The sequence below is a fragment of the Heloderma suspectum genome, chromosome Z (genome assembly GCF_057233095.1).
Source record: "Heloderma suspectum isolate Gila_16-S chromosome Z, 16-S_ref, whole genome shotgun sequence".
NCBI classification, from domain to species: domain Eukaryota; kingdom Metazoa; phylum Chordata; class Lepidosauria; order Squamata; family Helodermatidae; genus Heloderma; species Heloderma suspectum.
In genome coordinates this window covers 5,267,926-5,291,777 of record NC_139476.1, presented here as the reverse complement: position 1 = coordinate 5,291,777, position 23,852 = coordinate 5,267,926, and the positions used below count along the sequence as shown (strand labels likewise).

At 48.4% G+C, this 23,852-nt stretch overlaps 2 protein-coding genes across 3 annotated transcripts in view; one reads left to right on the top strand and one right to left on the bottom strand.

The window, feature by feature from the left end:
* Window positions 1-1,124: 1,124 nt before the first annotated feature.
* On the top strand, window positions 1,125-20,014 carry SIRT6 (sirtuin 6). Its single transcript, XM_084825886.1, has 8 exons — window positions 1,125-1,253; window positions 5,218-5,345; window positions 6,939-7,121; window positions 8,951-9,010; window positions 10,511-10,606; window positions 12,393-12,473; window positions 14,838-14,961; window positions 17,657-20,014. The coding sequence occupies exons 1-8, from the start codon at window positions 1,188-1,190 to the stop codon at window positions 17,957-17,959; spliced, it is 1,041 nt and encodes a 346-aa protein (XP_084682012.1). The 5' UTR covers window positions 1,125-1,187; the 3' UTR covers window positions 17,960-20,014.
* LOC146333548 (cyclic AMP-responsive element-binding protein 3-like protein 3) overlaps window positions 19,184-23,852 on the bottom strand; it is a 34,833-nt gene continuing 30,164 nt past the window's right edge. For both annotated transcript variants that reach the window (XM_084825882.1, XM_084825881.1), the window contains exon 10: window positions 19,184-22,459. In XM_084825882.1, coding sequence (XP_084682008.1) covers window positions 22,098-22,459 — 362 coding nt within the window. In that variant the 3' untranslated portion in view covers window positions 19,184-22,097. The remainder of the gene's footprint in view (window positions 22,460-23,852) is intronic.

The following is a 23,852-nucleotide window of genomic DNA, read 5'->3' as shown; positions in this document are numbered from 1 at the left end:
GAGAGAGCGAGAAAGAAAGAAAGATACAGAAAGAAGGAAGGAATGAAAGAAAGACAGGAAACTGAAGCAGAAAAGAAAGGAGAGAGAGAAAGAAAGAAAGAAAAAGAAAGATACAGAAAGAAGGAAGGAATGAAAGAAAGACAGGAAACTGAAGCAGAAAAGAAAGGAAGGAAAAGAAAACAGATACAGAAAGAAGGAAGGAAAGACAGACAGACAGGAAACTGAAGCAGGAAAGGAAGGAGAGAGAGAGAGAAAGAAAGAAAGATACAGAAAGAAGGAAGGAATGAAAGAAAGACAGGAAACTGAAGCAGAAAAGAAAGGAAGGAAACAGAGAGAGAGAGAAAGCAAGCAAGCAAGCAGATACAGAAAGGAAGGAAGGAAGGAAGGAAGGAAGGAAGGAAGGAAAGAAAGAAAGACAGGAAACTGAAGCAGAAAAGAAAGGAAGGAAACAGAGAGAGAGAGAGAGAAAGCAAGCAAGCAAGCAGATACAGGAAGGGAGGAAGGAAGGAAGGAAGGAAGGAAGGAAAGAAAGAAAGACAGGAAACTGAAGCAGAAAAGAAAGGAAGGAAACAGAGAGAGAGAGAGAGAAAGCAAGCAAGCAAGCAGATACAGGAAGGGAGGAAGGAAGGAAGGAAAAAAAGACAGGAAACTGAAGCAGAAAAGAAAGGAAGGAAAAGAAAACAGATACAGAAAGAAGGAAGGAAAGACAGACAGACAGGAAACTGAAGCAGGAAAGGAAGGAAACTGAGGTACGATAGACAGACAGACAGAAGGCTGGGAAGAAATAAAGGATGGCGCCACTGGCATTAATTAGACAAGCCTCTCTGCCAGAAGCAAAAATGGCGGCACTTGCCGTTACACGTTTATAAATGAAGCCCCTGAGCCAGAAACTAAGATGGCGGCTCCCATCGGTCGATCTCTCCCTCCCCCGCCTCCATTAAAAACGAAAAGCCCATCCCGGCCAGAGACAAAGATGGCGCGACCTGCCGTCGTGCCTTCAGAAAGAAGAGCCCCCCTGCCAGAGACAAAGATGGCGCCCGCCACCGCATTTATCCCTCTCCAACCCCCCCCAGCACCCGTGATGCTGCGCGTGCGCAGGGAAGGCTTCCCCCTGACCGGAAGTTAACGAGGGGAAACTTTATTAATATAAAAATAAATAAAACGGGGGCAGCGGCAGCAGCAGCAGAATGTCGGTGAATTACGCGGCGGGGCTTTCGCCTTACTCGGATAAGGGCAAATGCGGCCTCCCTGAGGTGAGAGGAGAGGCCCCGCGGTTGCCATGGAAACCCTCCAGGCCCTGCCCTGCCCGCCCCACCCGCAAGTGACGGGGGGGGCGGGGACAGCCCCCCCGTAGAAAGAAAAATAAACGGCAATAATGCCCACTGGGGTGTACAGGAAGCCCCCCCCGTTGCCTCTGGCACCCTCCCACCTTTAAACGCCCCCCCCAGAAGGGGCGTCCTCTTTCCCCCTCCAGTGTCTCAGGGGGCGCCTGGCACCCGCGGCCAGCCGTCGTTTTCGCGCCCCCCCGAAAAGAGAAGCCCCCTCCGCCCCTTGCCTTTTAGGGCTGGGATCTCGGGGCCCCCACCAGAACCCCTTTCTTGCTGCTTCCCCGCTGCCTCTCCCCAAAGTGCCCCTGCTTGCAACGGCGCTTTCTTTCCAGCCAGCCTAACGCAATTGTCAAATGGAGAACTTATCATTATTGTTATTATTAAGAATTATTATTAAGAATTATTATTGTTAAGGGTTATTGTTAAGAAGAGCTATTCCTATTAAGAAGAGTTATTAAGAAGTACTATTAGTGTTGTTATTAAGAAGAATTATGATTAAGAAGAAGAAGAGTTGTTAAGGAGAAGAAAAATTGTGAAAAGGAATTAATTATGATCAAGAAGAATTATGAACAAGAGTTATTAAGGAGAAGAATTATGAAGAAGAGCAGTTATTAAGAATTATGAAGAAGAAGAATTATTAAGAAGAAGAAGTAAGGTACAATCTCAAAAACGATAGAATGATCTCAGTACGAATCCAAGGCAAACCATTCAACATCACAGTAATTCAAGTCTATGCCCCAGCCACTGAGGCCGAAGAAGCTGAGGCTCATCAGTTCTGTGAAGACCTACAACACTTAGAACTAACACCAAAAAAAATGTCCTCTTCATCATAGGGGATTGGAATGCTAAAGTAGGAAGTCCAGAAATAACCGGGATAACAGGTAGGCTTGGCCTTGGTGTACAAAATGAAGCAGGACAAAAGCTAATAGAGTTTTGCCAAGAGAACACGCTGATCATAGCAAACACTCTTTTCCAACAGCACAAGAGGCGACTCTACACATGGACGTCACCAGATGGTCAATATCGAAATCAGATTGATTATGTCCTTTGCAGCCAAAGATGGAGAAGCTCCATACAGTCAGTAAAAACAAGACCTGGAGCTGACTGTGGCTCAGATCATGAGCTGCTTCTTGCAAAATTTCGGCTTAAATTGAAGAACATTGGGAAAACCACTAAACCGTTCAGGTATGACCTAAATCATATCCCTATGAATATACAGTGGAGGTGAGGAATAGATTTCAGGGATTAGACCTGAGAGACAGAGTGCCTGAGGAACTATGGACGGAGGTCCGTAACATTGTTCAGGAGGCAGCAACGAAATCCATCCCAAAGAAAAAGAAATGCAAGAAAGCAAAGTGGCTGTCTGATGAGGCTTTACAAGTAGCTCACAAAAGAAGGGAAGCGAAAAGCAAGGGAGAAAGGGGAAGATATATCCAACTGAATGCAGAGTTCCAGAGAATAGCAAGGAGAGACAAGAAGGCCTTCTTAAATGAACAATGCAAAGAAATCGAGGAAAACAACAGAATGGGAAAGACTAGAGATCTCTTCAAGAAAATCGGAGATCTCAAGGGAACATTTTGTGCAAAGACGGGCATGATAAAGGACAAAGAAGGCAGGGACCTAACAGAAGCAGATGAGATTAAGAAGAGGTGGCAAGAATACACAGAAGAACTATACAGGAAAGATCTGAATGTCCCTGATAGCCATGATAGTGCGGTCACTGAACTTGAGCCGGACATCCTAGAGAGTGAAGTCAAGTGGGCCTTAGGAAGCATTACTAACAACAAAGCTAGCGGAGATGACAGTGTTCCAGCTGAGCTATTTAAAATCCTAAAAGATGATGCTGTTAAAGTGCTGCACTCAATATGCCAACAAATTTTGAACACTCAACAATGGCCACAAGACTGGAAAAGGTCAGTTTACATTCCAACGCCAAAGAAGGGCAATGCCAAAGAGTGTTCGAACTACCATACAATTGTGCTCATTTCACATGCCAGCAAGATTATGCTCAAAATGCTACAAGCTCGGCTTCAGCAGTAAGCGAACCAAGAACTACCGGAAGTACAAGCTGGGTTTCGAAGAGGCAGAGGAACTAGAGATCAAATCGCCAACATTCGCTGCATCATGGAGAAAGCAAGAGAATTCCAGAAAAACATCTATTTCTGCTTCATTGACTACAGTAAAGTCTTTGATTGTTTGGATCAGAACAAACTGTGGCAAATTCTTAAAGTGATGGGAGTACCAGACCACCTTACCTGTCTCCTGAGAAACCTGTACGAGAGTCAAGAAGCAACAGTAAGAACAGACATGGAACAACCGATTGGTTCAAAATTGGGAAAGGAGTACGACAAGGCTGCATATTGTCGCCCTGCTTATTTAATGCAGAGTACATCTTGAGAAACGCCGGGTTCGATTAATCACAGGTCAGAATTAAGATTGCCGGGAGAATTATCAACAACCTCAGATACGCAGATGATACCACCCTAATGGCAGAAAGCGAAGAGGATCTCAAGAGCCTCTTGTTGAGGGTGAAAGTGGAGAGTGCAAAAGCTGCTTTGAAACTCAACATTAAAAAAACTAAGATCATGGCATCTGGCCCCATCACTTCCTGGCATATAGAAGGGGAAGAAATGGAAGCAGTGACAGATTTTATTTTCTTGGGCTCCAAGATCACCGCAGACGGTGACTGTAGCCATGAAATTAAAAGACGCTTGCTCCTTGGGAGGAAAGCTATGGCAAACCTAGACAGCATAGTAAGAAGCAGAGACATCACCTTGCTGACAAAGGTCTGCATAATCAAAGTTATGGTTTTCCCAGTAGCAACGTATGGCTGTGAGAGCTGGACTATACGGAAGGCTAAGCGCTGAAGAATTGATGCCTTCGAACTGTGGTGCTTGAGAAGACTCTTACATGTCCCTTGGACTGCAAGGAGGTCAAATCAGTCTATCCTAAAGGAAATCAACCCTGACTGCTCACTGGAAGGACAGAGACTGAAGCTGAAGCTCAAATATTTTGGCCACCTAATGCGAAGAGAAAAGTCACTGGAAAAGGCCCTGATGCTGGGAAAGATTGAAGGCAAAAGGAGAAGGGGACGGCAGAGGATGAGATGGCTAGATAGCATCACCGATGCAATGAATATGGACTTGAGCATGCTCCGGGAGAGAGCGCAGGACAGGAAGGCCTGGCGTGCTTTGGTCCATGGGGTCACGAAGAGTCGGACACGACTGAACAACTGAACAACAACAACAACAAAGGGCATAATCCTAGGCATGTTTAGACAGAAAAACCTCTACAACTCCCAGCATGCCCAAGCCAGCATGCTGGGAGTTGTAGCACTTTTCTATCTAAACATGCCTAGGATTGCGCCCTAAGAAGAATAATTAGTCATTATTAATAACAATATAATATTATTTATAATTATGTTATTATGTTTATGTGTTGCTTCCCATCGTAAAAAGCTGTCTCACTGGGGCTTCCACATGCAAATACAGAAATCTATAATGAATACAACAGGAAGCAGCCAAGAATCAATGTAAACTGTCCTCGGCAAAATAACCCAAATAAAACTGTGCACCACAAAAGCATGATCTAAAAAAGTGATGCAGTATGAAAAGGGTTCATGCACAATACATGAAACCCTCCACACCTCCATTGCAGCTTAGCATGAACTCGGCAAAAGCAGCCCCCCAGCAAGTGGGCCACAACTCATGCCCAGGTAAGACTGGGGACCTCCTGTTTAGCTGGCAGGATTAGAAACTACAAAGGTCCGAGGGGCATAATGCGGCTTTGGCGGTGTGGGTGGGTTTCCACAGTGTACCTGTTGCAACGCTGAACAACTTTTAATGCTCGCAGACACAGGATTTCCTCTGCTTTGCTCTTTTCTGTCCAGTTTTTTGACCCGCCAGAAGAGCTGGAGAGCAAGGTCCGCCAGCTGGCTGACTTGATCCAGAGCGCCTCCAATGTGGTGTTTCACACCGGTGCTGGCATAAGTACAGCTTCGGGGATCCCAGACTTCAGGTAAGTGGAGTGAGGAAACCTGCAGCTGGAGGAGGGAATATGGAGGGGCCCCCTGCCTACCACCCTGCCTCCCACTGCAGTAAAGGAGCCACAAGGGCGGAGTCCCTCCCTCCCGGCCCACCCCTGCTCTGGAACATTGTGTGGATTGGGCCTGGAGGGAGATGCAACTGAATGGGTAATAGCAAAGTAGCCAAGTCGAGGCAGGGGCACTGAAAATCTCTTTTCCTTCTTTTCTTTCTTCTTTGCTTCACTTTCCCTTCTTTTCTGTCTGCCTTTCTTTTCTGCCTCAGATTCCCTTTCTTTTCTTTCTTCTCTTCCTCAGTTTCCCTTTTTCTTTCTTTCGTTCTTCCCTGCCTCCATTTCCCTCTTTCTTTCTAATCTGTCTCAGTTTCACCCCCCAGAATCTGGAAACGGTCCTGCTATTTGGACCATGCTGTCTTGGGCAATAACTTCCATCATCCCTCTTGTTTTCAGGCTGGCTGGGGTGATGGGATCTGTAGTCTCAACACATCCAGAAAGTGGGGGAAAGCTAATTTAGCCCCCAAGCCCCGGTCTGTTTTTCTGAGAGGAAGCTTTGGCCTGTTCAGCTGGTTATTCCCGTGATCAAAGGGGGGAAGTTGTGCCGTGGTTCGTGAGTGATGGCTCTGAGAGAGATCAGGAGGGGAAATCCCACATCCAGTGATGCAGTTATTCATCCTAATCTTATTTCTTTGTTTTATCCCTCTTTGGCACTTGGGAGCTGGCATACATGGACCTCCATTGCTTTTATCCTTGCACAACCTCCCTGCGAGGGCAGTGAGAGAGTGAGAGTGAATAACTAACTCAAGGTCACCCTGCAAGCTCTATGCCAAATCTCCCCAGCCCAGCACACAATGCACTACACCGCACTTCACCTGAGGTGATATATGAGGCATTGATCCCCCCCCCCCTTCTCATTTTGCAAAGTTGGGCAGTCCAGGAAGCAGCTGCATTAAATGGATGTCTTAATCCACAGTTTCCAGGCTTTCAGACATCATGGGAAATAGTTGCTTAACTAACCAAGGTACCAACCTGAAGGCTGGGCATATGAGGGGAAGGGGAGGCATGGCATGGCATGGCAATACGTGGGCCAGTGGTTGTCCTTGGTCTGATAAATGATAGTTTATTCTTGGCCCTGAGATTGCTGTGTATGATCTGGGCCAAAATGCCCTCTGCAAAAAAAGCTGGTTGATTGCTTTTCTGCCCAAATAGCAATTAGATCTATTAGAATTCATCGAAGACCAAACCAACCCCTGAACTCCTTTTCCATGAAATCTTTGCTGCGAACCAAATTATAAGTCAATCTTGGCCATTCTAGGTGGGTCCAGTAACAATTGTGATAAATATTATGTCTTTTAAGGGTTCTACTCTTTGAAAACTGTCCAGAGCGCTTTAACTATCGAGCAGTATAGAAGTGTAATAAATGAAATGATAATCCTTCAGTCTCTCAAAGCCCACTCTTTCCCCTCCCCCCCACCCCCTAACTGTGGATTTGGAGCATCCCGGGGAGCAACTGGTTAGCAGCCACTATATCTGCTTTTAACAACTGGATTCCCTCCCCTCCCCCCCTTGCAGAGGTCCCAATGGTGTCTGGACCATGGAGGAGCGGGGCCTCCCCCCCAAGTTTGACACCACCTTTGAGAACGCGCGGCCATCCAAGACCCACATGGCCCTGCTGGAGCTGCAGAGAGCTGGCATCCTGCGGTTTCTGGTCAGCCAGAATGTGGACGGCCTTCACGTGCGTTCCGGCTTCCCCAGGTAACGGGCCGCTTATCATTGTTTCATATTATACAAAAAGAGGCACTGCCACTGATCTGGAGTTCCCCAGACATAGCAACATAGGAAGCTGCCTTATATTGAGTCAGACATTGGTCCATCCAGCCCAATATTGTTGACACTGACAGGCAGCAGCTCTCCAGGGTTTCCGGCAGGAATTTTTCCAGCCCGACCTGGAGATGCAAGGGATCGAACCAGGGACCTTCTTCATGCAAAGCAAGGGCTCCACTGTTGCGCAATGCTCCTTCCCATAAAAATAAAGTAAGATTCTTGTTCTTCTGACTCCTGATTCTAGTCACTGATCAGCAGCAGTTTCAGGCAGGATTCCTCCCAAGCCTGACCTGAAGACACTGGGATTGAATCTGAGACATTCTGCATGCAAAGCAGGTGCTCTTACACTGAACAATCATCCCTCCCCTTCCAAAGTTTGATTGCTGAGGCAGCTTTGCTCTTTTATACCTGAAAAGATTGTATTCTAGAGTGCAGGAAGAAGAAGCAGCACCTGCCCTTTAGGAAGCTCCCCCACCCCGGCCCATTTTTCTAGTGTGTTTTTGGCCTGAGAGCGTCTTCAGTTTAAAAGGAAGAAAGACTGGAGACCTGACTTATGCTGTGGAGTGACAGGCAGCCTCATCTAAAGGCAGACCACGATGCTGCACCTCTGTCTCTAGAATGCTCGAGTGCTGAGCCCTCCTGGCAAACAAGAAGTCGATCTCCAAATAAACCAGCTTTGTTATGCAAATCAATCAGTCCTACAGCAGTTGAGGTTACAGGCTTTGTCATGCTGCAGCAACCTAATGCCGACATCCCTGCGTAACCTGGCACAGTACTAAATAGACTACCTAAAGATCTTTCTAAGAGATGCACTACACTACTCTTAGGAGAGAAGTTGCTGCAGATCTGGTGCCAGCCTGCAGAACAGAACCTGGAAGGCTTTCCCAGTCCCGCCTTCAGGGAGGGTCTTCCCCTAGAGACCTCTTGCAATGGGCCGACCTTGTAGAACGCTGAACTTCCAGAAGATGCGCTTCCCTCTTGACCTGACAGCTGTTTGTTGCATCTGTCATGCCCGCTTCCTCCCACCCCCATGAGTTGCTGTGTTCCCACAGAGGGAGAGGTTATGGTTGGGGTTTGTTCCAACCGATTAGCTTGCCCCTGGACTGATTCCTCTCTGTCCCTGCCACCCTGAAGCTCTGGTCCCCCTCCCACCACGTCGCACTGTTCCCCTTCTGACTCTGAGTCTGTCCCTGCAGCCTCCTGAGAGGCCTCTGCCAAGACGCTGGGGCCCAATCCTGACAGCACCACAGCTGGCTACACCAGATGCAGAACTGGCAGTTTTTAAAACAACAATGACAGTGTGGTTTTAGGTGCACGGGAAATCATCAGGCACAGCTCTGAATGGTCAGGGTCTCAGCCAGTTACACTGTAGGCACACAAACCTGAAAGAGGTTTGCCTTTAGACTGAAAGGTGGAACTGCCCAAGGAGAAATCCCCTCTCCTTGTTTGCTTTATAAGGAGGTGAGACCAGAGCAGAGACTCTTCACCAGCAGTTCTCCTGTCTCTCTCCTCCTGGGAGCAAAGCAGAAAATGATCCAACTGCCCCCCTGCAGGGACACAGCTTGCAAACTCTGGACGGGTGCTTTGGGATTATTTAATTTACTCCCCCCCCCCCCCCGATGCATTCTTGTACCCAGCAATATTTGGGTAATTGCTGAGGACTGGTGAAAATCTTAAAGCAGATCCATAGTTCTTGCTCTTTTACTGGAGCTGATCTCGGTTGTCTAACCAAGATTTCCCCGCTATTTGCTCTTCCACAGGGACAAGCTGGCGGAGTTGCATGGCAACATGTTTGTGGAAGAATGCACGAAATGTGGCAAGTATGTCCCCCCTTTCGCCACTGCTCCAACCCTAGGCCTTCCAGAGCATTGGTGGGCTGAAGGTAGATTTCCAGATCTTTAGGACTACAGCTCCCAGAGGCCCCTACCAGCATGGGCAATGTTCAAGAATGTTTGGAGTTGAAGTCCAAAACCTCTGGAGATCTACTTTCTGCCCACCAGTGTTCTGGAGAAGAGCAGGGACTGTAGAATTGGAAGCTGTCTCTCTCTCCCGGGCAGCTCCCTTATTTACAGCCTTATAAATAAGCCCACAGAAGTTAGTAGCCTGAAGAAAAAAGTACTACCCAACTAAGAGGCTTATAGCCTGCATTTCCGTACTGGCTGTGAAGAAACAGCCAGCATGGAAAGGCAGGCTAGTAACGTCTTACTAGGCTAGTTTTTAAAAATAATTGGCTTCTACCCAATGGGAGTGGTGGAAAAGGGGCTGGGCACTCCTCCACCCTTCGTCACCAGACCCCCGTGCCCCAGCCTGCTGTGTTTCCCGCTGGACTTGGGGGAAAGGTCCTTTTCCCCTCTGTGGCTAGCATGGAAACCAGATGGGTGGCTGGAAGAGGGACCAAGTGATGTCCCCTTCCTCCACCAGCCTGCATGCTCGCCTATGTGGAATTCCTGGTTACCTGTGGCAAACTGGTGAGTTCAGTACAAGGCTGGAATACTCTGTATGGTTCTGCTTGCCTTGGCACCAAAGGGAGATTGGGGAGCAGGGAAAAGGCAAGCAGAAACAATGGAGGGGCTGGAGTACCCCCGTCCCTGTGAGGAAAGGCTAAAGCATGTGGGACTTTTTAGTTTAAAGCAGTCTTCCCCAACTAGGCACCCTCCAGATGCTTTGGGCTACAACTCCCATTATCCCCAGTCAGCATGACTATGCTGGTTTAAAGTGGATTAGAACTCTCTGTCAGGGCTACTGAATGTCAAAGAACATCAATTGGTTTGTTAAAGTGAGTTAGCTGTTCATGCTGGCCTAGCCGAGGATCAACCAAAGCTGGGGAGGGGGAGAAAGGTCAGGATCAACATCAGAAGGGCTGTGCTGGATCAGACCAGAGGCCTATCCGTTTGAGTATCCTGTTTCCCACAGTGGCCAACCAGAAGCACCAATAGGAAGCCCACAGGTAGGACATGAACGCAACATGATGGGAACGCAACCCTCCTGCGTGTGTTCCCTGGCAAGAATTCTGCGGCACTTTGCCTGTGATCCTGGAGATAGTCTATAGCCATCATGACTGGTAGCAGGACGATGCTGTTGCGCTCACGCCCTGCTTGGGGGCTTCCCATTGGGGTGCCTGGCCACTGAGGAAGCAGGTTACTTGAACGGATAAACTTTTGCTCTGCTCCAGCGTGGCTCTTCTGACGTTCACCCGGGCGCCGGGGGCTGAATGACAGATAAAAGGGAGGAGGGATTCTTCCTTTCCTGGCATCATCCTCACCACTGCTTCCCGGAGACCGTAATGCTTTGCTGTGTCCTCTCCGTGTGTTTGTGTTTAGGCAGTATGTGAGGGACGCAGTGGTGGGCACCATGGGACTCAAACCCACCGGCCGCTTGTGTGACGTCTCCAAACGCAGAGGGCTTCGCTCTTGCAGGTATGGTCCCATCTGTCACCAGCTGTCTGCGAGCCCCCAGTGTTAAGTCTTTTTGGGTAGCGGCATGTTCGATGCGTTGAGGGGGGTGTTCGATACGTTTCGTGCTGAGTTTAGTCCCCGGTGGGTTCCCCCGAAAAGACCAAGCCACCAAGGACGGGGTTGCAGGTGGTCTCCCTCTTGCTGCCCAAGGGAGGGTGGAGGGCATCTTGGAAGAAATGGGCTCCTCGGGTGCCAGGTCAAAGTTGGAAAGGGCTACTGCAGGCATACGAGGTCCCAGAGGTCTGGCGGGTGGGTGGTTTCAAATCTGCAATGTGAAATCCAGCCCTCATTTCAGCCTCCCCAGCTGCTTGGCTTTGGGGCCATTGCTGTCCTAGGCATCAATGCTTTCTTGAGTGTACACTCCCCCCAACCTTTTAAATTCAGCTCTGTGCGATTTGCCCCCCCAGCCCTGTCTGATTCTCTCCCCCCCCGCCCTTTCCCCCTTTTTCTCTTGGGCCTTTGCCTCTTCCACCAATCCAGGGCTGGGAAACACCAGGCTTCCTGGGGTCCCGGTCCTACCCTCTGGGATTCTCCCAAGTGGCCACCCGCTTTTTCCCCTACCACCAATAATTTGGTGGTTTTCCAGCTTTTGCATGGGTTTTTTTCCCCATCCCAAAAGGTTGAAATGCCTCTCCTTTGTCGCTGGCAGGAAGAGCTTGATAGCAAGGAATGCTGGTATGGGGCGGGGTGCCCTTCCCCTTTTGCCTGTGACCCTTCCCACCACTGGAATGCAGCCTCTGAGAGCTTCTGCGAAATTCAATCCGGCCCTTCAGCTGAAAGAGGTTCGACACCCCTGCAGTAATACTTCCCTCAGAGTCCTGGATTTTTGGCATACTGCCTAGGTCTTGGGCAGCTGCGCGTCTCTCTTTCCCCTCCCCTTTCAGCCTAAGGCTCTTCCTAGCCTGCCCTCCCTCCCCCTGCTGCATCAAAAGGGGCACAGCCCAGCCCATCCTGTCTGAGGTTTCATCTGGCTATGCTCACCTTCTGCTTCCTTCGCAGCACTTGCATTTTTTGTCAGCATTCTATTAGCGCATGTCTCCCCTGAGCAGTTTCAAATGTTGGCGAATTTCCATGACATCACACCAAGTTCAGCCAATGGAGTGGGGATTTGGGGGGGATTTCTCTCTAAAAAGAAAAAAAGTACAGAGTTACACATGGGGGTGGGGGGAGCGCTGAAAGCCAATACATGTGAAAATGTTCCCTGGATTTTGGATGGATCAAGTGTGTGGATACCTGGATTAAATGGGACTGTTGAATGTGCTAACGATAAGATGAAAGAAGTGAATTTAAGGAATAGGATACCCCAATGAGCTCTTGAAGTAGCGGAAGACTCCCAGAATCTGTTTATATTTGAAGACTATTGCTTCTTACGCCGTGGGCTTTGCTAGCCTTTCCCAGTATTTTGGAGGCTGTTCTTGCTGTTTTAAATTCCACCTTACTTGAAAGTGTCAAAATACAGAGCTGCTCTACAGATGTTGTTTCAGGCTTATACCAGTTTAAGCTGTCTCAGCTTCCCCCAAGAATTCTAGGAATTGTCATTTGGAGAGGGTGCAGCAAATTCTAAATTGGAGGTCTTTTGCCCCTCTGCAGTTCCCTGGGGCACAGGGAATGATTTTCCATCTGTGGTGTAGAACTGCCTCAAAAATCTCTGGGAGTGAATGGCTGTGTCATCTCACATGGAAGTAATTGCATGCCTCATCTAAAGTTCACGGGTTTGTGTATCTAAATTTCATTTTTATTTTCAAAGAGGAAAGCTGATGGATACCATCTTAGACTGGGAAGATTCCCTGCCAGATCGTGACCTCAACCTGGCTAGTGAAGCGAGCAGGTAGGATCTTCCACAGTCCCAGTTCCCAAAAGCATGCCTGATAAACTCAGTTCAAAGATGTATTTATGCTGGTCAATGACCATAATACAATTAAAACCAGATTTTAAACCAGCATTTTTATGATCCTGTACATAATATTTTTGCAAGAACCGCCATCTGATATCTTTTTCCAAAGGGTTAGCCATGTTAGTCTGTTGCAGGAAAAATGTCAGGAATGAATCTGAGCATGTGGAGATGTGTGGCAGCTCAGATTCAGAATGGGAACAGCTAGAAGAGGGGGAAGCAACCTCTCCAGTGCACCTAGATACAGAGGGACTTTCTTCCCAGGACCTTGACACACAGATGGCACAGGCTGAATGGCTCCCCCGTTCCTCCAGGAGGAGGAGAGCGGGGGCAAGGGCGTGACTTGGGGGATGCAAGAGTCCATTGCAGAGCAAAGCGGGAAAAGTTAGGGGTAGGGCTTAGATGCTCCACCAGGTTGGCCACTCATGGATGCTAACATAGGAGGGAGCCACCCTAAGGAAGGGGCATCCCTGCAAATCTAGTCTGGCCGCGAAGTTCTTGCCCAGACTGCTGGCAGCTTTCCTAACTTCCACTTCATATCCTCTATTGATATTCGTAGATGTGTGCATTAGCTGGTTCCTTGCACTCCTAGAATTTGCATTTGTAATGAAGCTAGTCGTTAATCAGTAAAGTAGTCTGGTCTTTGTTTCCTGGAGTGTGTTGATTGCGAAGGGAGAGGACAGAGGAACGTGACAAAACAACAAAGAGTCTCCTGGCACCTTAAAGCAGGGGTACAGAACCTTTTTCAGCCCAAAGGCCAAATTCCATTTCAAATTCCATTGCATTCCAGTGGGGGTGGGGCTGAAGGCAAAAGGGGGTGGGGCCTAAGGTACAAAAGGGTGGGGCCAAAAATAACCCAAGCATAATTTAGCTGAAAGCTGTTCCTACCAGTCACTAAGCCTTCAAAGAGGCATTTTAACCTTTTAGAATAGGGGGAAAAACTGCACAAAAGCTGGAAAACCACCGGACAATCGGTGTTTGGGGGGAAAGGGGTGGGGCCAGGGGAAGGAAGCATGGCCTTCTGGGAAACCTTGGAGGGCTGGCTTCAACCCCCGGATCTGAGGTTCTGCACCCCTGCCTTAAAGACTAATAAATTCATTATGACAGCCTCCCTCAACCTGGTGGCTTCCAGTTGTGTTGGACCCAAATGGTCATGCTGGCTGGGAATTATGGGAGTTATAGTCCCAAGACATCTGGAGGCTGAATTATGGCATAAGTCGACAAACACTTGTGCCATAATAAATGTGTGGTCGCTTAAGGTGCCACAAAAACCTTTGTGGATAAGAGAGCAGTCCTGTGGTCCCTGGGACAGCAGTCCAGGGACCATCAAATGGCTTGTAAAACCTCTCTGAGGTCAGAGCCAGCGTTCTGACCTCGGAAGGGGGAGTCGGAGATCAGACCCCTCCCCCTTTCAGCTGGCGCAGAAAGAACTGCGCTGGCTGCCTCTCTGAGGTCAGAAAAGCAACCTTGGTGCCTCAGGAAAGGGGGCGTTCTGGTGGGCTGGGAGGGGAAGAGACCGGAGAGCCCAGGATATGAGTTATCTTGAGCCTCCTCCAGCCTCCTTCCTTCCCCCACCAAAGCGCCCTCGCTAGACAGGCCAAAAAGCCTGTCTAGCAAAAATACAAGAAATTGGTGGACTGGGAGTCAACCATCACCTCCACCGTTCCTTCCACCCTGCTGGCTTCAGCCCAGCAGAACATAGGAAGCTCAGACGCCTCCAGGTTCGGGGGCCTCATAGTAGCAAGGGCGCAATCAGAAGGATAGTGCCCTAAATCCGAAAGCTGTAATTTAACAGAAATCAAACAACCAAGTTGCTCGTTCAAAGAATTCCTCCCATCTGACCCTCATTTCAATCAGAGCTCTGCCTAAAATGGACAAGGTAGTAAGACGCAACCTCTCCAGTCCCACAGGGACCGAAATGCGAGCAGCACAATGCAGTGCTTTTGTGAAAGGCCTTCACGACTGTGAATTTTGCTCTTTCACAGCAGCCCAAACTCATAACTTTCTGAAGAGTCGGCAAGCTCGGCTATCGGCCTAGGTAGCTGCCTCTGGGAAAGCCATGGGCAGCAGGGTCTGGAGCTGACAACCTTCCTGAATTGTTTCTCCAGAGGTAGTCCTTCTCTGAATGTGGCCATCCTGCATATCAGAGCAAATAATCCTGACTTCACGTATGTGCTGACGGGTCTGAGCTAGCATCCTTTCTAGAAGCGCCCTTGCTAGACAGGCTGAAAAGCCTTGTCCACTTGTAGCCCCATCCTGACCAGGCATGAAAACTGGCATCGGTTTCTCTTCTCCCTGCAGGAGAGCCGACCTGTCCATCACCCTGGGGACGTCGCTGCAGATCAAGCCTAGCGGAGACCTTCCTCTGCTGACGAAGAAGAAAGGCGGGAAGCTGGTGATCATTAACCTGCAGCAAACGAAGCACGTAAGTCCACCCCCACCCTACCCCCAGACATTTGCCCCTGCAGTTGGCCGGGGGCAGGTCTGCTGCTTCAGTTTGGCCTTTGGTGCGTGACACGTTGCTTATGGCTGCTTTGAAGGATGGCCAAACTTTGGGGAGGGAGGGCAGGGAGAGAGTGTGGATTCTGTGAGGCATGTACAGAGGCGCTGCTATTTAGACAAGGGGTGGTTGTGTTAGTCTGTGGCAGCAAGAACAAGCAAGGGTCTTGTAAAATGGGGGGTGGGGACCGCAGTCCTGGGGGTCACTTCCTCTGGCTTCCCCATATGGCCACACTGCTGTCCCTTTCCCCTAATCCACTGATCATGTGGTGGTTGAAATGGCATTTGGCAACTGCCCCATCCTAAGAAGTATTCTCCATTCTCTGTCTCTCTCTTTCTCGCACACGCACACACGGGAATGCCTCTTCAGGGACGGTGCCCACCATGCAACGCACTTCGGCAAATCAGCTAAAACCAAAACCAAAAAGTATGGTGGTTGCTTCAGGAATCTTTTTCCCCATTTGCAAATATATTTAGTAGATTAATCAACCAAAACCCACGTGGCTCAATCTATTTATTTACTCCATTTCTTTACCGCCCAATAGCCAAAGGTCTCTGGGCGGTTCACAACAATTAAAACCATAAAACACAACACAAAACACAATATAAAAGTTTAAATCTGCAGTATAAAATAAAAAATAAAAACCAAAATAAAACCTAGCAGCAGTGCAAAGATTGAAAATACAGTAACAGATTTAAAACGGAAAATGAAAGACTAAAATGCCTGGGTGAATAAGGTCTTCACCTAGCACTGAAAAGAGCACAACGTAGGCACCAGGCAAGCCTCTCTGGGAAGCTCATTCCACAACCAGGTGCCGCAGCAGAAAAGGCTCTTCTTAGTAGCCACCCACCTCATCTCCATGGGTGCTCCTCGAGAAAGACCACTGGAGATGATCTTAGGGTCCAGGCAGGTATATACAGGAGGAGATGATCCTTCAGGTCACCTGGCCCCAAGCCATTTAGGGTTTTGACTGTTAATACCAGCACTTTGAATCAGGCCCAGAAATGGACTGGCAGCCGGGAAAGTACTGGCATAATATCACGCTGGCAGTCCTCATTAACAATCTTGGTGCCTTATTTTTGACCAGCTGAAGTTTCTGGATCGTTTTCAAAGGAAACATTGCAGTAATTGAGACGAATAGTTACCAAAGCATAGATCACTGTAGCTAGGCTATCTCTGTCCATGTTAGGACGTAGTTGGCATCTCATCCTAAGCTGATAAAAAGTGCTCCGTGCCACTGGGTCCACCTCTGCCTCTACTGACAATGCTGGATCCAAGAACATCCCCAGATCATGATCAAGATCCTTTAGGGGGAGTGCAACCCCCTCCAGAATATGTTGAACATCACTTAACGAGGCAGAAGAAACACCCACTAACTACCTCTGTCTTGTCTGGATTGAGCCTCAGTTTATTGGCTGTCATCCAGTCCATTACTGTGCCCAGGCACTGGGGGTTGGACTCAATGGTCTTATAGACCCCTTCCAACCCTATTATTCAGTGATTCTATGCTTCTGAACAGCCACTGCCTCACCTGTATTTGATGAAAAGGAGAGACAGAACTGGGTGTCATCTGCATATTGATGACACCTCAGCCCACACCTCTGGATAACCTCTCCCAGTGGTTTCATGTAGATGTGAAATAGCATGGGGGATAGAATAGAGCCCTGTGGAACCCTACAGCATAGCTGCCAAGGCACAGAGCAATAATCCTGGTGGGCTCCCCCACACTGGAGGCATGCAAAACGAAGCTGGACAGCCATCTGCCAGGGATGCTTTGACTTGGATTCCTGCACTGACCAGGGGGGTGGACTCAGTGGTCCTATAGGCCCCTTCCAACCCTCCTATTCTATGATCCCCTCGTACCACCTTCTGGAATCAGCCATCCAATAGGAGCAGAACCTTTGCTACGCCGTACCTCCCAACTCCCAACCCAGACAGCCTATATGGTTGATAGTATCGACAGCTGCTGAGAGGTCCAAGAGAATCAACAGGGTCATACTTCCCCTGTCCTTCTCCCGGCAAAGATCATCCCACAAGGCAACCAAGGCAGTTTGTGTTCCAAAACCAGGCCTGAAGCCTGATTGAAATGGGTCTAGATGATCAGTTTCAGTCAAGAGTACCTGGAGTTGGCCAGCAACTACTGCTCAAGCACCTTGCCCAAGAAGGGGGTATCAGCCACCGGCCTATAGTTGTTAGCATCATCCAGGTCCAAGTTAGGCTTTTTCAGTTCTGGCTTAGTTACTGTCTCCTTTAAAGAGGCCAGTACTACACCTTTTCTCAATATTTTTTATTTCATTTTTGTACCGCCCAATAGCCGAAGCTCTCTGGGCGGTTCACAAAAATTCTCTCAAGGATTTTGTAGACTCCTTGATCTAACATTTAAGGGGATTGTAGCCCTGGGTTTTTTCTCCCTGCCTTTCCTCCCATCAAGGAAATCAGAGCAGTTTATCTGGGGGTGGAGTGAAGTATCATGGTCTCCCATCGAGACTTGCTTAGCTTCAGAAAAGTGGCTGCCTTGTGTTCCCCTGCTTGCTGTGTGCTCTTTCTCCACCTCTCTCCGTCAGAGCAAAACTCCCACTCACCCCCTGTGATTCCTGTTTCCTTTCTCCCACCTGTTCAGGACAAGCATGCTGATCTGCGCATCCACGGCTACGTGGACGACATCATGACAAAGCTCATGAAGCACCTCGGGCTGGAAATCCCCGAATGGACCAGGCCAGTGGTGGTGGAAAGCGCAGAGCTCAGCGAGGACAAACCATTTGCAAAACCCAGCACGGACTTTAAGTTCCTGTGCAAAGAGGAGCCCATCCCGCACTGCAACGGCATCGGGGAGCACAGTGCTACTCCAAAACAAGAATCCTGTGCACTGGACACCAACTCCACCACAGCCAAGCGGCTGAAACTGGAGTCGCTGCCTACCTGATCCACCCTCTGTGTGTGTTTGTGTTACCTGTGTATGTCTTAGAAACCTTTTTTGACATTCATCTTTATATACAACTTTTTAAAGACTTGTCTTCCATCACACCCTTGTTTGTGTGGGGTTTTTCTCCCCTAGAGCTTGCAAGTGCTGCTCAAGATGCCCTTCCAGCTCATTTTCATGAGTCATACCAAAAAATAGGAGGGTGATCTGTAGTCTAGATTATGCTCAGTCCCACTGAGCGCCACCCAGCTCCAAGGCTGAGTTTGCGAGTAATGGGGCAGCCACAGTTTTCTGTTGCGTGAATGAGTCTGCAGAAACCTCTGGGTTACACTCTTCCCACCCTTCCCTCTCTTGTGCGTCCGAAGAAATTGGAAGCATCTGTGTCCACTTTTAAACCACAGTTCCCTATGATGTCCAAACTTGGGAAACTGTGGTTTGTTTACAAACTAGGTTTAATAAAAACAAACCAGGAGGCGTATGTGTGTGCATTCAAGGTAGCTGGAAACCATGATTCCCCATTAACTCTAAACTAGGCTGAAGTGTCTTAAGCCTGGTTCACATGTGCGTGTGAGTCGCCCAGTGACTGCAGTGCCAGGGGGTGACTTTGCATGCATGGATAGGCCATTGAAGTGAGCTAGCCTCACTGTTAGAGCTTTCAGATTAAATCAAAGATTTATGGTGGTCCAAGACCAGCATAAAACGTTTAAAAAACAGTGAAAACTTGCTCCTCTCAGAGAAGAAAAAGCTAACACAAAAATAATAGCCAGCTGTGTTGCGGAGGGGGAATCTTACAGCTTCAGTAGGTTCATACATTGCAGTGTAAGATAACACTTGTCTACTCAGAAAAAGCGATGGGTGAACTTTCGCTGGGTGAATTTGCTATTTCCGTGGAAAATAACAAATTCGCCCATGTTAGCTCAGACAAGAGCTCTCCTTTATTACAAAATCTCGTTCTGTGTTCACGAGGTTTTGCGCAGTATCAAAGTGCATCTTGGGAGCTACTTTGGAAACGCATGGGGCAACGTGACACCTTCCTGATCGGTTGTTTTTGTGAGGCCCTTCCGCATAAAGATTGCTCCCTGGCTGTTGCCAGTCGTGGAGGAGGCAGAGGAATGGCACCGCCGTGTCGTGTTACTCACAGAGCTGGAGCTGCAGCAGTGAGGAGGAAAGCAGCATTGGATTATCAAGAAAGGGTTAATCCAACCAAATCAGGGCATGCGCAGAAATGGCATTGTTTAGAAACGGACCGCGCTTCCTCCGAAGCTCGAAATCCATTCTGAATTTAATAGCAAATCCACAAACAGTGATCTAGGCTCGTTACAACAGTGAACATCACGAATGGATGAGTTTCAACCAGCATTAAGAAATTACAAAACTACTCAGAAGTTAGCCCCGTTGAGTTTAGTGAGACTTACTCCCCAGCAAGTGTGTAGTTGTAGGTGTGTTCAAGTCTCAGCAGACTTCAGGTGAGGCTCGCCATTTGCGTGCTCAGCTAGCAATAACGCTATTGGAGATGCAGAAGCACAGAGCGATTCCAAGATGTCAAGGAATAAGACATTTCTTAGGAGAGCAATGTTCAACAAGAGCATAAAAGCTGGGTGATCCATTATGGATTTTCCTATTTTCTTCAATGGAACCGTTGCTTGATTGATCAGGTCCACTATTAAGTATTTTGGAATAGTTGGGGGCTACATTCAGTGCAAAGGCTCCAGTCAGCATTTTTCCCCTTCCCTTGCTCCCTATTTATTGATTACATTTATATCTCACCTTTCCACTCAAACTAGTGCTAGATGCTGCTAACAATAAACTCTAAAATTGGAATTAAAACATAAAAACATCCATTAGAAACACCCACTAAACCCACCTGATAAAAGCTGCTTCAGCAATCAGGTCAGCCTTAAAAAGGAAAAGCCTGTCTGAATAAGTTGGCAGGAAGTTCCTGTACCCAGGAGCCACCACCAAGGAGGCCCTGTCTTGCGTTCCCACCAAATGTGCTTTTGGTTTGGTAGGGCAGAGAGGAAGAGACCCTTTAGTGTTGGCGACCGAACGGTGATGTAGAAAATGAGCGGACAAATCAAGACAATTCTGTGCGTCCAATATTTAATTTTAACTTGAGTAGTTGGTGGGTTGTTTTGGTTTTAAAAAAACAACAACACGTACATGGAATATATTCAGTCAGGGCTACTTATTCTTACATTTTGGAGGCAGCAAAGAAGGTAATGGCTCATCTCTAGATTTCCTCTCCCTCTCTGCATCTGCTCACCTTCCACCTGCACCTGAGGCAATGTGCGCTGTGCACATGCTCTTCTCATCAGTGCCAGAGTGTACACATGATGCTCAATCCATCCCAAAGTACTTTGCATGCAGCATCCAAGGAGGTCAAAGTTAGCAAGACAGTTTGGGGCTTGAAGATCTCGCCTGTTCCAGGTTAAGGGCCAAGGTCCCCCCTGTCCTCTTATCTTTGCTGGTCCCAGCTAGTTTCAAGTAATCCAGAAACAAAACTCCCCCCTCACCACACACACTGCCCTTCCTCTTCTCCACAGTCAAAGCTGGCTAACAAATGGATTTAGATACAGAGACCTGATGAGCGCATAAAGTCTGGATTTGTAGGGAGGAAGGGAAATAGACCCCATCTAAACAAGAGATCCTGGGGGACTTTAAAGAGGCACCAAGCAAAGATGAAACTAGGCCAGCGCCAGCAAAACATTTTTAGGCTGGGGGCAGGGTTGTGTGTGCAAGCCCCTGTTGTGCCCTCCAAAGAAGGTGGTGGGGACATTAAGAAACATGACTACTTCTAGGACAGAAGGTTAAGTGTCTGAGGTGGATTTGGCATTCCAAGAGCTGCACTCTTGGAAGTAGTCACATACATAAACCCCGCTGTGCACGGCGTTCCAGAGCGCAAATGGCACAAAATGTTGGGAGCAGGAAGGTAGCGCTAGGGAAATTTCTGAAAAACATGGGCTGTCATCTGCCAGGGTTGCTTTATGCTCGTCTGAGGGCCAGTTCTCCCTTGATTGTGTGTGCAAGGCTCAGTACAAACTATACCCATCCTGGGCCATCCACCCTCCAGTGTGGGTAGTGGGCTCTCCCACACTGGAGGCCTTCAAGACGAAGCTGGACAGCCACCTGTCGGGGATGCTCTGACTTGGATTCCTGCACTGAGCAGGGGTTTGGACTCGATGGCCTTGTAGGCCCCTTCCAAACCCCACTATTCTATGATTCTACCCCATAAATATGTAGAACTAGATGTATGGAGATATAAACTGGATCCTTCCCTGGCCTGCCTTTCTTACAAGTCTCTCTTGAAGAGGCCCAGATCTTACCCTGTATGTTTGTGGCCTTCGCAGTTGGTGGGACCTACATGTCTTTCTGGGACCAAGTAAGCAAACAGGACATGTGTTTTTAAAATGGGACCTGAATGATCCAGGAGCACCACAAACCTAAGTGGGTATGGAATTGGCGGGTCCTGTGGATAGGGGATATTGGAGACCCCATGTAAGATTGGAATATAAATTAAGTTTTTAAAGAATTAAGAGGTAGAGCTAGCCTTAAGAATTGGATTGTATGAAACTTTGGCCCCTTTTCAACTCTTGCCCAGCAATAGAAGGAGCATAGCCAGGTCTGGGCCCCTGCCGCGATTCAACAAAAGTGCAGCAGACTGTGGACATAGAATTCAGCTTTCATGTTCTTTTGTTTAAGTTTCTAGTCCTCATGACTGCAAAAAATATGCTTGAAAACATGAGCAATGCCTGATGAGATCTCAAAAGTCAGAGGACTGGATAAGTCACATTTCCAGTGGTCAGAGTGTAGACTGCCCCCCTGAGACTCCTTCGCTATCACATGGGAGCAGTGGTTGGGAGAATTCCCCATGACTTAAAAATGGAAGATGGGATGTAGCCCAGGAACCTGTGCCTTATCCTGTGCTTTTCTGTGGTGGGCCGCTGAGAGGGCCAGAGGAGAAGGAGGTGCTCGTTACGCCCTCTCTCACACAGCATGGCCTCCCACCCCAGGCTAATCCATGCCTTTTCCTCCCTGCTCAATGAGTGTGTGGCAGTTTTGTCTGCACACCTAGGTTGCCCAATCACTACCCCATTAAATCCTCGAAACGCAGTATGTGGGAGAAGGCAGCAGGAGGGGACAGTCACAGCTCCTCAGCCTGCTCCAGAACTACTTGGTTGGGCTGGTCAGGTTCTGTCCATGCCACCGACGCCAAGCTGTGCCCGTCAATGTGATCACCATGCCCAAGTCCCTCCAAGCGTGGGCCTGTGCCCTCCGGGAAGACCTCCGTGCCATTGTGCGTGAGGGTCTCTCCTGCCTTGTTCAGCCTTGAGAAGATGTGGCTCGCGGTCAGTTTGCTGGTTGTTTCATCCTGCCTGCCGTGTGCTTCCTGGGCATATTCGGCCCAGAGGGGTTTCTCCAGCTCTTTGGTGTTCTGCTCTGCATCTCTTGCCAGGGAATAGGCAAACCTGGAAGAAGCATCATTGTGGAGGGACCTGGAAAAAACTGGGAGAAGGGGAGACACTCAAGGCACGGGCAACATTATCAGTGAGTAGGGCTGGGTATTTGGTGGCCCCTACGCTGTTGAGGAGTCCACCTGTCATCCTTGACACATCTTTTCTGCTGGAGCATATCCACAGCGTCTGATCTCCCCTCTGCATTAGTAGCCGAAATCTTTGATGTGATCTACAGCAGGGGTGTCTTGAGCTTCTTTGAGCCCAAGGGCCAAATTCCATTTCAGAGAAGCTCTCAGGGGCCGCATTCCAGTGGTGGGTGGGGTCAAAATACAACACCAGCGTATTTCAGCTTAATGCTCTTTGTGCCAGTAACTATACCTTAGGAGAGGCATTTCAACCTTTCAGAACAGGTAAAATCTGCACAAAAGCCAGGAAACCACCAAATGATGTCAGGGGAAGGGTGTGTCGCCATCTGGGGAACTGTGGAGGGCTACACTGGAAGCCAGGCCTGAGGTTCCCCCTTCCTGTTCTACAGGCATAGATCCCATATCAATATATGAAACAAGATGCACTGCCTGGAATTAACAGCCTTTGCTTCAGAAGCTCCTTCTCCTAATCAGAGATGTTCTGAAGCTGGTTGTAAGCTCTGTTTTGATCAAGGCTTAGAGAAGGTCAGGAGCTGAACTTGCCCATGCTTCATCATGTTATGGGTTGGGGCTGTCTTGATTTATTGCGATTGGGCAAAATCCACAGGGGCCAGGGACTTGAACAAAACCACAGTTATGTCCCTCGATGACCTGGAATCACTCTCTCTGGCCTCTGGAAAGGGAGAGATGTCAGGCTGGAGGGAGGCGCAGAGAAAGAGTTTCGGGGCAGTTCTGTTGTTCGAATTTATAGAGAGAAATTCCTCAGTCCATGGCTCTCAGGCATTTGGCAGCGTATAATGATTCTTTTGATTGTCTCTGGCTGATTGTTTTAAATTGTTTTAGATATATGTTGTTGTTGTGTGTGTTATTTGTTTTATGTCATTATGTGAATGGTTCTTACATTTTATATAATGTATTTTAATGGTTTTTAATTTTTGTGAACCAGCCAGAAAGCTTTGGCTATGGGGCAGTATAGAAATATAAGAAATGAAATGAGATAGATGGGGGTATTGTCAGTGGGAGTTGGCTAAAACTGGGCTAAGCCCTAGGGGACCTAGGGGTCAAAACAGCATCTCCCTGTGAATTGGGTGTACAGACAGCCATTTAGCTGCTTGTTTTTCGGGTTCTGCTGGTGTCCAAAAAGCCCTGCTAATGCAACACTGTGAAGTCTCCGGTGCCCTCCTCCAAAGAAGCTAACCCCCTCTCTGACTGAGTGGGGACCATGAAACGATACACCCAAGGCACTGACTATTCAATATTGTTGATCTTTTTCTGGGCGATTGTCAGCTAACTGTT